The sequence below is a fragment of the Monodelphis domestica genome, chromosome 1, assembly GCF_027887165.1.
Source record: "Monodelphis domestica isolate mMonDom1 chromosome 1, mMonDom1.pri, whole genome shotgun sequence".
In the NCBI taxonomy this organism is placed as follows: Eukaryota; Metazoa; Chordata; class Mammalia; order Didelphimorphia; family Didelphidae; genus Monodelphis; species Monodelphis domestica.
Genome location: NC_077227.1, coordinates 449,587,432 through 449,605,204, shown reverse-complemented (window position 1 = coordinate 449,605,204; position 17,773 = coordinate 449,587,432). Strand labels below are relative to the sequence as shown.

Below are 17,773 nucleotides of genomic sequence, written 5' to 3'. Positions count from 1 at the left end.
TTTATTAATTTCTCCTTTAATTTTTAGGAAATCCAATCTAGTTTTTATCTGGGGATTTTTAATTTGTTCTCTGTCTAGTTTTTTAATTTGCATGCCCAATTCATTGACTTCTTACTCTCTGATTTGTTTATATATGCTCTCAGGGATATAAAATTTCCCCTGATTATTACTTTGGCTGCATCTCATAGATTTTGATATGTTGTCTCCTCGTTGTCATTCTTTTCAAATAAATTATTAATTGTTTCTATGATTTGTTCTTTAACCAAACAATTTTGGAGAACCATATGATATAATTTCCAATTATTTTTATTTGCCTTTCCATGTACCCTTATTAATTATTATTTTATTGCATTATGATCTGAAATGTTTGCATTTATTATTTCTGCTTTTTTGCATTTGTTTGCAATGTTTAATATCTCTTTTCAATTGAATTGTCATGTAAACCTGCATTTGTGATAGGAAGAGAGGAGAACTTTGGATAATTGCTTCTGGTCTCAACCTAACTAAGAAAGTTAGAAGAAGAGGGGGGCATCTGGATGGCTTAGTGGATTGAGATCCAAGTCTAGAGACAGAGGTACTAGGTTAAAATCTGGCATCAAACACTTCCTAGCTGTGTGACCCTGGGCAAGTCACTTAATCTTCATTGCCTAACCCATACCACTCTTCTACCTTAGAACCAATACATAGTATTGATTCTAAGATAGAAGGTAAGGGTTTTAAAAAAATAAAGTTAGAAGAGCAGAAACTTAAGTTAAAATAGAGCAAGTAAGGGGGAAATTTGAAAAAAAATCCATAAATTTAAAAAATGAGTATAGACAATACAGTAACAACTGGCTAAAGGGCTAAATTAAAACATTAAATTAAATTGCAAAAATTTAAAACTAAGTTAAATTTAAAAATCAAATTAGCTGATATTTTTGTTTGTGCAAAATCAGATAACCACAATGATTGATTCTTTCCCCCACATTAATGTAGATACATAGCATTTTGGCTTCATGTCACACTGAAAGTGTCTGGCATCAGTCGCCCAAAGCTGAGGACTTTTTCTCACTTTAACTCAAAAAAAATCATTTGATTACAGTAAGTGGTAATTTTGACAAAATTTCTATTCAACATATGTTTATTAAGTATTTAGTTTATTAAATATGACTGGTTTAAGTTTGTAGTGCATTGTGCTTGTCGTTGGGGATACAAAGAAGCATTTTGATAGGTTCATGCCCTCAAGGAATTTACAATCTTTTAGAGACAATAAGTGCTATACTCAAATAACTAAATCAAAACTTATTTTGGAAAAAGCTAGTAACAATCTGAGCTCTGGTAGACAGACATCTAAGAGTGGAAATCACTTTCCTGATCTGAAAAGATAGGAGGTTTGATTCAATGGCCACTGAGGTCCCTGGCAGGACCAGAAACATTTATTTTAATCACAGAAAGCTTAAAGGAAGAAGTTTTGCCTCTTTAGGACTGTCAAGTAAGAGAAGTACAAGTATACTGTTCACATCATGGGATTTAGGGTTTTGATGCCCTTGAGATCTGGAAAATCTGTGTAAAATTTTTTGGTTTTCCTTTTGTACCAGGGAAGAAGTTGTCATTTTTTCTTTTTATCTTGTAGAATTTACTATACTTTATTGCAAAATTTGGTTAAGCATATGTTTATAGGCTATATGTAGGTCAATATGAACATTTCCAGCCTTTGTGTGTTGTCTTCTGCCTTTCTTGTTCTTTTCCTTCTTAAAATTTTTAAATTTAAATTTTATTTAGTCAATTTGGAACATTATTCCTTGCTTAAAAAATCATATTCTTTCTCTCCCTCTCCTCTCCCCACCTTCCTGTAGCCAACACCCAATTCCACTGGATATTACACGTGTCCTTGATCAGAACCTATTTCCATGTTGTTGATGTTTGCACTAGGATGTTCATTTAGAGCCTATATCCCCAATCATATCCCCCTTGACCAACGTAATCAAGCAGTTGTTTTCTTCTGTTTTTATACTCCTACAGTTTTTCCTCTGAATGTGGATAGTGTAATTTCTTGTAGATACCTCCGGGTTGTTCAGGATCACTGCATTGCCACTAATGGAGGAGTCTATTACATTTCATTGTACCACAGTGTATCAGTCTCAGTGTACAATGTTCTCCTGGTTCTGTCCTCTCACTCTGCATCAATTCCTGCAGATCATTCCAAATCCCATGGAATTCCTTCAATTCGTTATTCCTTTGAGCACAATAGTATTCTATAGCCAAAAATTACCACAATTTCTTCAGCCATTCCCCAATTGAAGGGCATCCCCTCATTTTCCAATTTTTTGCCACCACAAAGAGCACAGTTATGAATATTCTTATACATGTATTTTTCCTTATTATCTCTGTGGGCTACAAACCCAGCCATGCTATGACTGGATCAAAGGGCAGACAGTCTTTTAGCACCATTTGGGCAAAGTTCCAAATTGCCCTCCAGAATGGTTGGATCAATTCACAACTCCACCAGCAATGCATTAATGTCCCGACTTTGCCACATCCCCTCCAACATTCATTACTTTCCTTTGCTGTCATGTCAGCCAATCTGCTAGGTGTGAGGTGATACCTCAGAGTTGTTTTGATTTGCATCTCTCTGATTATAAGAGATTTAGAACACTTTTTTCATGTGCTTATGTAATAGTTTTGATTTCTTTAACTGAAAATTGCCTATTCATGTCCCTTGCCCATTTATCAATTGGAGAATGGCTTGATTTTTTGTACAATTGATTTAGCTCTTTATAAATCTGAGTAATTAGACCTTTGTCAGAGGTTTTTGTTATGAAGATTATTTCCCAATTTGTTGCTACTCTTCTAATTTTAGTTATATTGGTTTTGTTTGTACTAAAGCTTTTTAATTTGATGTAATCAAAATTATTGATTTTACATTTTGTGATTTTTTTCTAACTCTTGCTTGGCTTCAAAATCTTTCCTTTCACAAAGATCTGACATGCATACTATTCTGTGTTCACCTAATTTATTTTTATTTTCCTTCTTTATATTCGAGTCATTCACTTATTCTGAGTTTGTCTTGGTGTAGAGTGTGAGATGTTGATCCAAACCTAATCTCTCCCACACTGTCTACCAATTTCCCCAGCAGTTTTTATCAAATAGTGGGTTTTGGTCCCAAAAGTTTGGGCTTATCATAGACTGTCTTGCTGAGGTCACTTACCCCATGTGTATTCCACTGATCCTCCTTTCTGTCTCTTAGCCAGTACCATATTGTTTTGATGACCATGGCTTTATAGTATAGTTTGAGATCTTGGTCTGCAAGGCAACCTTCCTTCGCATTTTTTTTTTCATTATTTCCCTAGATATCCTTGATCTTTTGTTCTTTCAAATGAACTTTGTTATGTTTTTTTCTAATTCAGTAAAAAAAAAAGTTTTTTGGAAGTTCAATGGGTATGGCACTAAATAAGTAAATTAATTTCGGTAGGATTCTCATTTTTTATGTTAGCTCATCCTACCCATGTGGAATCGATGTTTTTCCAATTGTTTAGGTCTAGTTTTAATTGTGTGGAGAATGTTTCCTACTTGTGTTCTTATAGTTCCTGTGTTTTACTCAGTAGATAGATTCCTAAGTATTTTATATTGCCTAGGATGGTTTTATTTATTTATTTTTTTAAATCCTTACCTTCCTCTTGGAGTCAAAAGCAGAAGAGTGGTAAGGGCTAGGCAATGGGGGTCAAGTGACTTGCCCAGGGTCACACAGCTGGGAAGTGTCTGAGGTCAGATTTGAACCTAGGACCTCCCATCTCTAGGCCTGGCTCTCAATCCAGTGAGCTACCCAGCTGCCCCCTGCCTAGGGTGATTTTAAATGGAATTACTAATTCTTGCTGCTGAGATGTATTTGAAATATATATAAATGCTGATTACTTATGTGGGTTTATTTTGTATCCTGCCACTTTGCTAAAGTTGTTGATTATTTCGACAAGCTTTTTAGTTGATTCTCTAGGATTCTTTAAGTAGACAGTCATATCATCTGCAAAGAGTGATAGCTGGTCTCCTCATTGCCTATTTTGATAACTTCAATTTCTTTTACTTCTCTAATTGCTACTGCTAGTGTTTCTAGTACAATATTAAATAATAAAGGTGATAATGGGCATCTTTGTTTCACTCCTGATCTTATTGGGAAGGCCCATTGCAGATGGTGTTTCCTTATAATTTTAGATATATACTGATAGTTTTAGATATATAATGTTTATTATTTTTAAGCAAGGCCCTTCTATTCCTATGCTTTCTAATGTTTTCCATAGGAATGAGTGTTGTATTTTGTCAAAGGCTTTTTCTGCATCTATTGAGATAATCAGGTGGTTTTTGTTGGTTTGCTTGTTAATGTGGTCAATTATGTGGATAGTTTTCCTAATATTGAACCATGCATTCCTTGTATAACCTTGCATTCCTGGTATAAATCCTACCTGGTCATAATGAATAACCCTTGTGATGACTTGCTGGAGTCTTTTTGCCTGTATCAGATTTAAGATTTTTGCATCTATGTTCATTAAGGAGATTTGTCTATAGTTTTCTTTCTCTGTCTTTGACCTGCCTGGCTTTGGAATCAGTACAATATTTGTATAGTAAAAGGAATTTGGTAGAATTCCTTCTTTGCTTATTCTGTTAAATAATTTGTATAATATTGGGATTAGTTGTTCTTTGAATGTTTGATAAATTCATTTGTGAATCCATCTGGTCCTTGGGATTTTTTCTTAGGGAATTCTTTGACGGCTTCTACAATTTCTTTTTCTGATATGGGTTTTTTAGGTATTCTATATCTTCCTCTGTTAGTCTAGGCAATTTATATTTTTGTAAGTATTCATCCATATCACCTAGATTGCCATATTCGTTGCCATGTAATTGGGCATTATAATTTTTAATGTTTGCCTTAACTTCTTCTTCATAAGAGATGAGGTCTCCCTTTTCATCTTGCATACTGTCAATTTGGTTTTCTTCATTCCTTTTTTAAATTAGATTGACCAGTACTTTGTCTATTTTATTTGTTTTTTCAAAGAACCAACTGACCTCCCTGAGCTCTGAGGACTCCTGATGGGATTAGGTTCAGCTGGGTTGGTCTGGATGTGCCCAGAGGCAAAAACTTCCAGTGAGAGTCTGATGGAAGGACCCAGCCAGGGGGCTACAGGTTCCCCCCATCTCTCTCAGGCTGCTTCCCTGCCATCTGTGGTGGATGCCCCGAGACTGGCCCAGGTTGCTTTCAAGGTGAGCCCTTCAGAACAGCTGGCCCTGAGGTCCTTTTGCCAGCCCTGAGGTTCCCACTGATGCTGCGATAGGGGTCCTGGGACCTTCCTTCTGCCTTCCCCTTAGATCCGCATGATCTAAGATTCTGGCTTTTGGGGGCATACATTTTGATTTGAGTCCAGAAGGAGGGTTCCCCAGCTCTGTACTGTTGTTAAGTTTGAATTTCAGTCCCTTAGAAACATTCAGTTTGTGATCAGTAAGGAAGGGTTTTCAGAGGTCTGAACTTTTGCTGCTTCTAAGCCGCCATCTTGACTGGAAGTCCCATTAACATAGGATTTTATAGGTAGAAGTGAACTTATATTACTTCTAGTGCAACCTTTTCCTTAGATGAGGTATTGGAAGCTCATAAAGGAAAATAAATTTATCCAGGTTCACACAAAGGAGAGCAAAGCCAGGTTTGGTTTGTATGTTTATATGTTCATCTTTTTCCCAATTAACAAATGCTTATTTTCTTTCTATATCTCCATTCAAACATAAAACAAAATGCTTGCAACAATGTGCATAATTAAGCAAAACAAACTCCCCTGTTAATCATGGTCCAAAATATATGCCTCAGTCTACATCTCAAATTTATTCTTCTCTATCAAGAGATGGGTATGATGCATCATTATCTATCTTGGATTCATGGTTGGTGACTGAATTGATCAGAAATTTTTAAGTCTTTTAGTGTTGTTTCTCTTTGTAAGGTTATTATACAAATTATTCTTTCAATCTATTAAATTATTCTGAATCATTTCATAGAAGACTTCCTACATTTCTCTGAAACCATGCCTTTCTTTCTTTTTTTATAACATGGCAGTCTATCCATATTATTCTTATCTACCCATATTCTATCCATACTGTTACTTATTTGGCCATTTCCCAAATGATGAGTACAACCTTAATTTTAAGATCTTTGTCACTACAAAAAGAGATTCCAGAATTATTTCTGAACATTAATGGTCTTTCCCCTTTATTTGATCTCCTTGGGGTCTTAGTCTAGTTAGTAGTGGATCTTTCTGTCAAGAAATTTGCATAATTTAGTAATGTTTGGAGCATAGTCCCAAATTATTTTCCTGAGTGACTGAACCAATTCACAACAACTTTTAAAGTGTCTACTATTAAGAATATTTTTTGTGTTGTGACCTAAACTATATTATTTATTGGTCACAATGGGATATTCCATAAAAAATACCCAAGTCAGCTGGAAATTTATGGTGACTTTAATTAATATAGAGGAAAGAAATTAAGGAGAAGGATGAGGGGAAAAGGTATAGGATTTCTTCCACCTGGCCTGTGCCAGGAGGAAGATTAGAGGCTTCTAGGAAGATAAAGTTTGGTGAGTAAAGGAGGAAAGAATCAGCCTGAACTCCAAGGGGGCTCAGCTAAGATGCCTGAACTTGAATTAGCTCAAGGGCAAACTCACCACCAAAACCCAGACAGATAGTTGCCACCAGGCCAAGATGTCAGAACACTTAGCATGCTGCCAGCCAGAGTCCCATATCCGGGGAAAGAGAGTGATGAGACTAAGTGAAGTGTAATATATAGATGATTTTCCATCACTTTCCTATGTCTCATCTGTACCAATGGAAGCTTAAGTTTGACAGGACAGCCCAGGGGTCTGTCAGCTGTTTCTGATTTGTCATTTTTCTCTATCAAAGGCCATCCTCTTAATCCTTAAGTATGGTTAGAGACATTCTTGTTTTTGTTAGACAAAGTAAGGTGGAGTGATGTAAAGTTCCCAATACATCCCTGATTTTGTTAGACTAAGTCATTGTTACAATCAGGAGATAGCTAAATACAATCTTCACACTACATGCAGACACTCCATTTGTGACCTTCCATTTTTTAAAATTTTGATAGTCAGGAAGAACCTCAAAGTCACTTTAATTTTCTTTTCTCTAATTATTAATGTTTGGAATATTATTCAAACCTGACAGTATTTACAGTATTTCATACTTATTTTATTATAGATTTTACAATATACCTCCCTCCCTTCTTTGTGGATTCAGGGGACTATAGCTGTGGAAGTCAGCATATACTGTTAGACTTGGTTGACATTCTGGTTAATTTTTTTAAAAATAGAATTTAGTTTTTATTAAATTTTAACTTTCAGAACCAAAAGCAAAGGTGAGACGAATTAAAAGAAACATGAAACTATAAAGAGTAAACAATAAATACTAAGAGAACAGTATGAAATCTGTTACAGTTAAGATTTTACAACAGAAGTACTACCTTTTTTCTTTACATATTTTCAATCTGAGAACTTTCAGATTAAATGTTATTTTTTCTATTTAAAACATTTTGCAACTCCAAACATATATCTATTCTCATATTAAGTTAAGCACCCTTCTCCTATCAATAACCATTATCTCAGCTTATTCCCAAATTTAGGGTTCTAAACATATGGTCCACACAGAGAAGTAAAATACAATGGAAAATTCAGATAATGAAGACATACGGGATAGAGTTAAGGGCAGAGTATATCTACATTCCATGTATGTTATGTGTGATGAGTAAGAAAGGCAGTGTTGTAATGGTAATGTGTGTAGATGGAAGTAATCTGTGCTAAATCAGCACAGTCACTGACACATATAGTGGTACTTAATAAATGCTTGTTTTCTTGTTAATAAGGTTGGAAATGTAGGTTGGAATCAGGTGGTGATTTAAATGTCAAACAGATGAGAAAAATAGGGATTCACTGGAGTTTATAGAGCAGAAAAGTGTCATGGTCAGACTTGTAGTTTAAGGAAATTACTTTAGAATTACCAAAGAAACCAGGTGATGAAAAGACTGAATTTAGGATAGATCACTGGAATTTGAGAGCTTGCATCACATCTTGTCCGAGCATATTGCATATAAAATGAAACAGGAAATCATTTGGCTTTCAGGATCAAAACTGGCCCACTAAAATTGAATCCTTTATCCTTCCAGAAAGGGAAAAGAGTTGCTTCGTGAGTTAGTGTCATTTTAGCTTGTTTTTAATGAAACCCATTAAAATAAATCTCTCCTTATTTGTGTTTTTATTTTTCCCTTACTCCATATAAAACATGCTTGTGAAACAAATCCAAACATTAGAGGCTTGACCCAGTACTGAAAACAGAAATTAGCTATTTTTCTATTCTCTCTATGGCATGAGCTATGTTGCCATTGAGAGAATTTTACAAGTTTGTACTAAGGGGCTAGGGAATATTTTCAGAACATGCCATACATAATATAAGAGTTTGTTCCATCAACATTGTTAGTATCTTTCATTTCTATTTGTCCCGCCCCTTCCCCTGTGCTATTCAATTTGCTCATAAATAATCAAAATCTGAGAGGAAATGTAAGAATTTTATCTTGCTCCATCAAAAGAAGCTTCAGTTGGAGGGTGAATCTTATTTTGCTAATGGTCTTTAAATATCTTGAAAGACTGTGTCTAGCCACAAATGCTTAATGGTTTAAAAAACCCCAAGAATGTTCTTAATAGAGTGTGGGTCTTGGAGGTGCAGTTGGGAAGGGCACTTAGAACAGATAGCATGTTTCAATTGCATTATTACCAATCTGGAGAACATCAATCTTTGGAAATAAACCTTTAGGGAACCCACAGTATTTATCTTAGTTAGGTAGTAATTGAAAATACTTAGTATGTATAACGTGCCTTTCCTTTGAGGAAACTCAAAGCAGTTTTCCAATATGAATGCAATATAAGCCAACTTAGAATTCCAAGACAAAGAATACTAAACTGATTCAGCATCATTTCAATTTAATAAGCCTTTATGAAATATCTACTATGTAGTAGACATTGTTAGGTACTGGGAATGAAAAATAGCATATGGGTTCAAGTCCTACTTTAGATACTTGCTACCTGTGTGACACTAGACTTAACCTCTCTGGGCCTCAGTTTAACGGGGAGATTAGATTCAATGACCTCTAAATCTGTTGTAGAGAAAAATCCTATGATCCTATGACATTCCCTGTCTATCGGGAGTTTATAATCTAATAGCAAGCATTGCACAGCCACAAATAGGTATGAGAAGAGACAGAATGTGAATAGGGAAATGAGAAAGCCAATCCAGTACTCCAAGAAAAGTTGAAGAGAATTAGTGTTTGCAGATGGGGAACCAGAAAAAAAAAATTCCTTAATAGAACTGGAACCTGAATTGAACCTTGGAGGAAGAGAAAAATGTTAATAGATGGGATTAGGGAATAAGAAGGAGACTATATGAATACACAGATGTGTCAAAAGTCCCTGATCTCTGACTTTGAGGATCCAATGACCTTTAACATAGGCACACCTGTGGAAAATGGGAATAATGAAGGAAAATGAAAAATTTTATCTTCTTTCTGTTATTCCCTACTGTATACTTTGAACTTTCTAAGATCTCTTCCAATACAAAAATATCACAAGATAGCTATGAGTTTAGTGTGATATTTATGAGACTTAGAAAGTATATTCCCTTCTATAGACCATGATACTTTTATTGGATAATATACCCCGATCTTCCTTCCTCAGCTTAAATGTTTTAATATAGTCTCAATAATCCACCATGGTCAAATAACCAATCCTTCAATAAATATTTAAATAATAGGCTTTGAGTGTCTACTATTTCCAAGAGCCTATGCTAAATGGGATGCATTATATCAAAGTGCTTCTTCCTTCAAAGAAGCCATAATTTAAATGGGGATATAAGACACATACCATTTGCTTAGCTAACAGTACAAGGCACTGTAAAATGATAAATTAGTGGAACCAATAATAAGCATTGTAGAATTAAACCGGGGAGAGATCTCTACAGACCACAGGCCTCAAGCATGAGAAGATAAGGCTTAGGATTTGAATAGATGGGCAGGGCAAACAAGGGTATTAGATAGTGGTGATGATGTGAGCAAAGGCAGATGTATCAGAATGCATAAAGGATATTTGAAAGACTATGACTAAAATGCCCTGATTGGAATGGAGGGTTGTTTTTTTTTTTTAAATTTTACTTTAAAAATGTTTAAATTTAACGAAGACAAAACTACGTGAGAATATTTCTATATAGAAAGTAGGAAAGCAAAAGAGGGTTATGTTAAGTCATGACATTCTAGTATGTACATTTTTCTTTTTAAAAAAAGTATATTTAGTATGCAACATGTGACTCTCAAAGTAGTCCTGCTTCTCTGTGCTTTCCCCTGAACTTTTTTCTTTCCCCTCTGTAAATTTTTAAAGATGTTTAGATGAAAAAGAAGGTGCTGAGAGGGGAGTGTGCTTGATGTTTCTGATCCATATTTTACTTGTAAAATAAGAGTTTCCCTGACTCCATTCTTTGAGGGTCGTCTGTTCCATTTTGCTCACCCCACAGAGTTCTTCATTACCCGGGGGTTAGAGTGTTGCTTTTCTTTCCCTTTTATTGATACCCCAGGTAGTTTGGTGCCTTTCTCCCACTTCCCTCCATCAGTCTTAGGGGTCTAATGACTAAAACCCTGATTCCAAGGAACCACTTAACATCAGATTCACTTTTACAGAGGAATATTTACTTAAAAGACAAAGCAAGAACAAACATATGAATATTTTTCCAACACCTGGGGGGAAAATTCTCTTACTGCCTCCCTCCCAGCCCACATTACCTTTGTCTCTGGAGAAGGCAGAAGGTTTTAAGTTCATAGTTCAGCTCAGTTTTTAAGCAATATTAACCTCACCAAATTCCAGTCTAAATCCCAATGGGCTAGATTTCCAGTCTCCCAGAAGTAGGTCTTCAACGTTTCCCATGTGGGTGATGTTATTTTAGGTGATCTAGACATTTGCAAAACCCTCATCATGTAAGCAAAAGACTTAATTCTACCCTTCTTTTTAATCTATAATCCCAAATTTTTAACCCTTTCTTTCTCTCTTTTCTTTTCTTTCCATTTCCTCATATTTCTTTCAAGGTTTTTTACCTAAAATAAATTCTTCCTTATATCTATATTTCCTTTTAATCCTTTTCTCATCATCTCCATCTGATTCCCTATTCATTTTAATGTATTCCTGTTTAATATCCTGTATATGTCACTTTGACCCAGTAATACCATTAGTAGGTCTGTATCCTAAAGAGATCAAAGATAGGGAAAAAAGACCTGTTTGTACAAAAATATTCATGCAACTCTTTTTGTGGTGGCAAAAAAAAATTGGAAACTGATGAAATGTCTGTCAATTGGGGAATGGCAGAGCCAGTTGTGGTATGTATATATTATTGGTATGTATGTGTATATTGTGCTGTAAGAAATGGCAAATAAGAAGATCACAAAAAAAAACCCTGGAAAAACTAATATGAAGGATGAAAAATGAAGTGGGCAGAACTAGGAGAATGCTGTACACATTAACAGCAATAATGTGCAATAATAAACTCTGAATGACTTGAGTATAATCAGTAATGCAAGAATCTAGGACAATTTCAAGAAACTCATGTTCAAAAAAGCTATCCAACATCATAGAAGGAACTGATGGAGTTTGAATGCATATTGAAGCGTACCAGTCTTCACTTTATTTCCTCCATGAATTTTTTCTAGTATCATATGTATCTTCTTTTACAACATGACAAACATGAGGGTATATATTATATGATAGCACACGTAAAACATATCATATTACCTGTCATCTCAGGAAGGACGGAGGTTTAGGAGGAGAGAGAGAACATGGATCACAAAATGGCAGAAAATGATTATTAAAATTGTATCTACACGGAATAAAGGAAAAAATGTTGCATGATGGAAGCTAAGATAGAGAAGTAATGGACAGCTCCATTACTATGATCCCTCCATTCACACACAAAAAGAAAATAAATCACCTCAAAACAAAGGAAAGCTAGAGGAACACTTCTCAGTCAAGAGAACAGACCAGGCAGTATATCATCTATAAGAATCAGCAGAACTCAAAGCAGCCCATGACTCTATCAGAGGCAATGAATCTTAAAAATAAGAACAAACCCAGCCACACAGGTAGAGAAGACAAGAAACTTACAAACTTTCATGTGACACTGAGGCCCTGGAACTACAAGAGAGCATCGAGGGAGAACTGGAACTATAGTGACCTCTCCATTCCCACATGGCAGCAGAGACCTGCATATAGGGAAGCAGAGAGGGAGAATTGGAGTTGCAGTGATATAAGCTGCTCACTCTCACATGGTGTCAGGATGCATGGGGCAGCCGTAAACAATATGGGGAGTCTGCCCAGCACAGACAACTTTGCACAGACAGTGAAGTAGCTGAGTGGGGACCAGTTCAGCCCACAAAATAATAGGGGAACTGGTAGCACAAGGTCCTGAATATAACTGGAAAAAATAACTGCAAATTTCCCTAGAGCATGCCAGCTGGGTCACTTCCTTGACAGATACAGATCATGAGGAACAAGGGTAGCCAGTCCTTCCCCAAGTACCAGAGAAGAATAGTCTGCAAGCTTGGGATACTGCTCCTTCTACCCTAGGAGCAGAGAAGAACCTCAACAGATAGATAAGGCAACAGGAGAAAAAATTACTAAACAAAGGATCAGACTTCTGGGTTAAGATGGATGCAGTGTAGAAGGAAAACTTATTCTCTTCTCACTACTGACCAATGTAAAGTACCTCAAAAGGACAAAAAACAAAAATCAGATGAGTGAAAGGTCTCCAGTGTAGGATGCAGCTTGAAGTAGGTGAGATTTGGGTATTTCCATACTATAAGGGGGTTAAATAACTACCATCAAAATGTGACCTGATCAACCCTCCCCCACTCCACCTACAGCTCCAGAGTCAGAGCCAGTACAATAGAAAGAGAGTGAGCGAGTACCAGTCAATCTCTAGATTCTCAGGAACTGGTTGAGAACACCACAGACTTACCATGGAGAGCACCAAGATTTGGGACCCCAGGAGGCTGAGGTTTGAGGAAAATGGACACAGAGAGAGAGCAGAGAGGGGACAGCACACAGCAGAAGTCAGGAGACTTGAAAAATAGCCTCAGGGCAAAAACCACTCCATAACATTATATACAGAGTGCCTGCTCTCCTCACTTAGACTTATGCTTGGGAAGGGAAGGAAAAGTCAACAAAGTAATGGTCGGCAACACCCAAGAAACACAATCTTCAACCACCAAAAAGAACAAGAGAAAGGCATTGATCCTGGATAATTTTTATGGAGAAAAAAATTCAGACTACAGAGGAGATAGCAGAGAATGAGAAACAAGTAAATACATCCAAATCTTCCAAAAACAATGGAAATTGGTCACAAGGTCTTGAGGAGCTTAAATTTGAGGTGTGAATCAAATGAGAAAGATAGAAGGAACTTGGCAAGAAAAGTGGACAAAGAAAAAACATTTTAAAAGACAGAAACTCTTATTTGGAAAAAGAATACCAGAAATCAAATGAAATTATAAGGAAATTGAAGACCAGAATTAAATAGCTGGAAGCCATGAAAAGCAGGATAGACCAAACCGAAAAGGAAAAGTGAATGATCATAGCTGAAAGCCGTCTTTAAAGACAAGAATTGGCCAAGTAGAAGCTAATGATATCATAAGACAGAAAGAATTAATAAAGCAAAGTCAAAAGAATGACAAAATAGAAGGAAACATGAAATATTTCACTGAGAAGATGGTTAACTTGGAAAACAGGTCCAGGGGCGACAATTTGAGAATCATAGGCCTACCTGAAAACCTGGAAATAAACAGAAACCTTGACATCATCCTACAAGAAATTATCCGAGAAAAATGCCCTGATGTTCTTCAACAAGAGGGCAAAATAGACATTGAAAGAATCTATAGATCACCCTCTATGTTAAATCCTCAAAACACAACCACTAGGAATTTAATTGTCAAATTCAAGAGCTTCCAAGCTAAGGAGAAAATATTGCAAGAAACCAGAAAGAGACAATTCAGACATCAAGGATCCCTAGTCAGGATTATACAGGATCTGGCTTGGAATATGATATTCAGAAAGGCAAAAGAATTGGGTCTACAAATAAGGATCACCTACCCATCAAAATTGACTATATACTTCTAGGGGAAAGTATAAGCATTTAACAAAGTACAAGATTTCTAACTATTTGTAAAGAAAAGACCAGAACTAAATAAAACGTTTGATATCCAAACACAAAAAAAGAAAAAAAGAAAACCCAAATAATAAAGAGGGGGAAAGAAAAAGAATTTTTAATTTTTAAGGGCTCCAGTAACATTAAATTGTTTATATTACTATATGGAAAAATGTTATTTGTAACTCTCAAAAATTGTATTCACTATTATGGTAGTAAGAGGAACTATTCATAGGTAGAGATTGGGGTACTAAGTGGTCTAAGATGATATGCAAAAAAAAGAAAGGGTGGGAGTAGAAGGTGGCACCAAGAGAAACTTGAAGGAATAAGAAAAGTAGAATAATCTATTCCACACAAAGAGGAGTATTGTAAGAGGAGGGGAAGAATATTATTGTAAAAAGGAGAGGAAGAGAGTGCTATTAGGTAATACTCAAAACTTAGTGGAATCAATTCTGAGAGGGAAAAGCATCTAGATACATTGGGGTATCAAATTCTATCTTACTCTATAGGGAAGCTGAGAGAGGAAAAACCCAGGGGGAGTGGGCAGGGAGTACAAAAAGAGAGGGTAAAAAGAGGAGGGAGGGAATTTAATAGACCTTAAAAAATAACAAGAGGGGAATAAAAAGGAAGGGGACCAAAAGGGAAGCAAAACAAGGGTGGAAATTGGGGTGGGGGAACTGATTAAAATCAAAGCACCAATCTAAAAGGAAATAGAAAAAGAAGAAAGGGAAGAACTAGGAGAGGAAATCAGAATGTTGGGGAATACACACGTGGTAATCATAACTCTGAATGTGAATGGGATAAACTCACACATAAAACAGAAGCAAATAGCAGAGTGGATTAGAAACCAAAATCTTACCATATATTGTCTACAAGAAACATACATGGGCACACAAGGGGTAAACATAAAAGGCTGGAGCAAAATCTATTGGGCAACTACTAAGAAAAAGAAGGCAGAGTTGCAATCATGATATCTGACAAAACCAAAGTAAAAATAGATATGATTAAAAGAGATAGGGAAGGTCATTACATCCTAATAAAAGCAGAGGAAATATCAGTAGTACTCAACATGTATGCACCAAATGGTGTAGCATACAAATTTCTTTTCTTTTTTTTCAATGGCTTTACATGGTTTCACTTCATTCAGTTTGGATGTATTCTCTTCCAGTTAACTCTACTTTAACTTGTAGATGAAATGAAAATGTATAAAGGTCCACTTCACATTGTTGGCACATTTGTGGGCATCTCTTCCCTTATTCAGCTCAGGTTTAGCTAGCACACAGAATTTAGATTCCACTTTCACAAAGCAGTCAACTGTAGAAAAGTCTATCTGAAGAGTCATATGCTGAAAAGTAACCTATGACAAGGTAATGATCTTGACAATGATCCTTGAGGTACAAGTTACTTTAATTTGAGTTTAAAAAACATTAGACCAAGAGGAATTCTCTCAAGTGGGTTTAAATATGTTTTACTTTAGACAACCTACATGACATATTTTTAAAAACAATGCCTCCACTCCAAATAAATCAGGTCAAAATAAATGAATAAAGCTCAAGGTGATATCAGTCGAAATTTGTCCAAGTCCTGATGTTGTGTAGATGACAAAAAGCAGCAGCCAGTTATGATGACAGGTGACCCAACATAATTGGCTGAATTTGTTACACTTCTCCATTTCTAAACCATCCTTAAAGAAAATCATATATGGGGTCACACCATCCTCATGGAAATCTAAGAGAGCCACCATGCCATCTGGATTCATGTTTTCACCTATGAAGAACTGATAATTATTAAAATTAGCAAGGATATGTTTGATTTGTTCTGTGACTCCTGTCATAAAAGGTTTTACTCTATCTGGCTTCTGTTCTTCAAGTCTGCCTTTGATTGATTTCATGTAGTCTTTGATGTACTTTTTGTAGGATTCTTTTGTGAAGCTATTTTCTTGCAGATAATGATTTATAACTATATCAACTCCAGTGATTACCTGTACCTCAGGACCTTCAGCAGAGGCATTTCCACCAATGAGTGAATCATCAATGGTACCCTCTGTCCTACTGATCAATTTCCCCTCCACCTCCAGGAATAGCCCATTCAAGATCTCCTGGATCTTGTAAATATTGACGAACATCTCATCATGGCTGATGAGGTCCTGGTAGGTAATCATGGTGGTGGAAGGAGGGAGTGATGTGGCAGTGCTAGCGCTGCAGGGGGCCCAGAGCCTGGTGTGAGCATGATGCAGCCAGAGCAGTGCATGGGGGGGGAAGTAGGGGTGGGCAGAAAAGAGCATCCAAATTTCTGAAGGATAAACTAATGGAGCTCAAGGAGGAAATAGATAGTAAAATTATACTAGTGGGAGACCTGAACCTTCCTCTATAAGATCTAGAGAAATCAAACCAAAAAATAAATGAGAAAGAGGTAAGAGAAGTGAATGAAATCTTTAGAAAATTTGGAGTTAATAGATGTGTAGAGATAATAAATAGGGACAAAAAGGAATATACTTTATTTTCAGCAGCACATGGTACATTCACAAAGATTGACCACATACTAGGGCATAAAAACATGGCAAACAAGTACAAAATAAATGCAATCTTTTCAGATAATAATGTAATAAAAATAAGGGTACATGGAGAGGCAAATAAAAAATTAATTGGAAATTAAAATAATATGATTCTCCAAAATTGGTTAGTTAATGAACAAATCATAGAAATAATTAATGATTTCATTGGAGGGAATGACAATGATGAGACATCATATCAAAATCTATGTGATGTAGCCAAAGCAGTATTCGAAGGGAAATTTATATCCTTGAGTACATATATTAACAAATTACAGAAGGCAGAGATCAATGAATTGGGCATGCAAATTAAAAAAAAAAACTAGAAAGAGAACAAATTAAAAATCCCCAGATAAAAACCAAATTAGAAACCCTAAAAATTAAAGGAGACATTAATAAAATAAAAAGTGAAAGAACTATGGAATTAATAAATAAGACTATAAGCTAGCACTTAAAAAAAGACAAATAAAATAGATAAAGTACTAGTTAATCTAATAAAAAAGGAAAGAAGAAAACCAAATTAACAATATCAAAGATGAAAAGGGAGACCTCATTGAGAGTATGTGGCAAAATTGGGACATTAATGTTGTGAATGGATCCAACCATTCTGTAGGGCAATTTGTAACTATGCCCAAAGGGCTTTAAAAGACTGCCTGCCCATTGATCCACCATACCACTGATGGGTTTATACCCCAAAGAGATAATAGGGAAAAAGACTTGTACAAAAATATTTATAGCTGTGCTCTTTGTGGTGGCAAGAAATTGGAAAATGAGGTAATGCACTTCAATTGGGGAATGGCTGAACAAATTGTGGTAATTTTTGGTGATGGAATACTATTGTGCTTAAAGGAAGAATGAACTGGAGGAATTCCATGTGAAGTGGAATGACCTCCAGGAATTGATGCAGAGCAAAAAGAACAGAACCAGGAGAAAATTATACACAGAAAATGATACACTGTGGCACAAATGCATGTAATGGACT

General features: G+C 35.8%; 1 protein-coding gene across 1 annotated transcript; it reads right to left on the bottom strand.

Moving 5' to 3' along the window:
• Positions 1-15,756: 15,756 nt before the first annotated feature.
• Positions 15,757-16,401, bottom strand: LOC100018984 (translationally-controlled tumor protein-like). The gene has a single exon (XM_056793678.1). The coding sequence runs from the start codon at positions 16,399-16,401 to the stop codon at positions 15,772-15,774; it is 630 nt and encodes a 209-aa protein (XP_056649656.1). The 3' UTR covers positions 15,757-15,771.
• Positions 16,402-17,773: the final 1,372 nt, after the last annotated feature.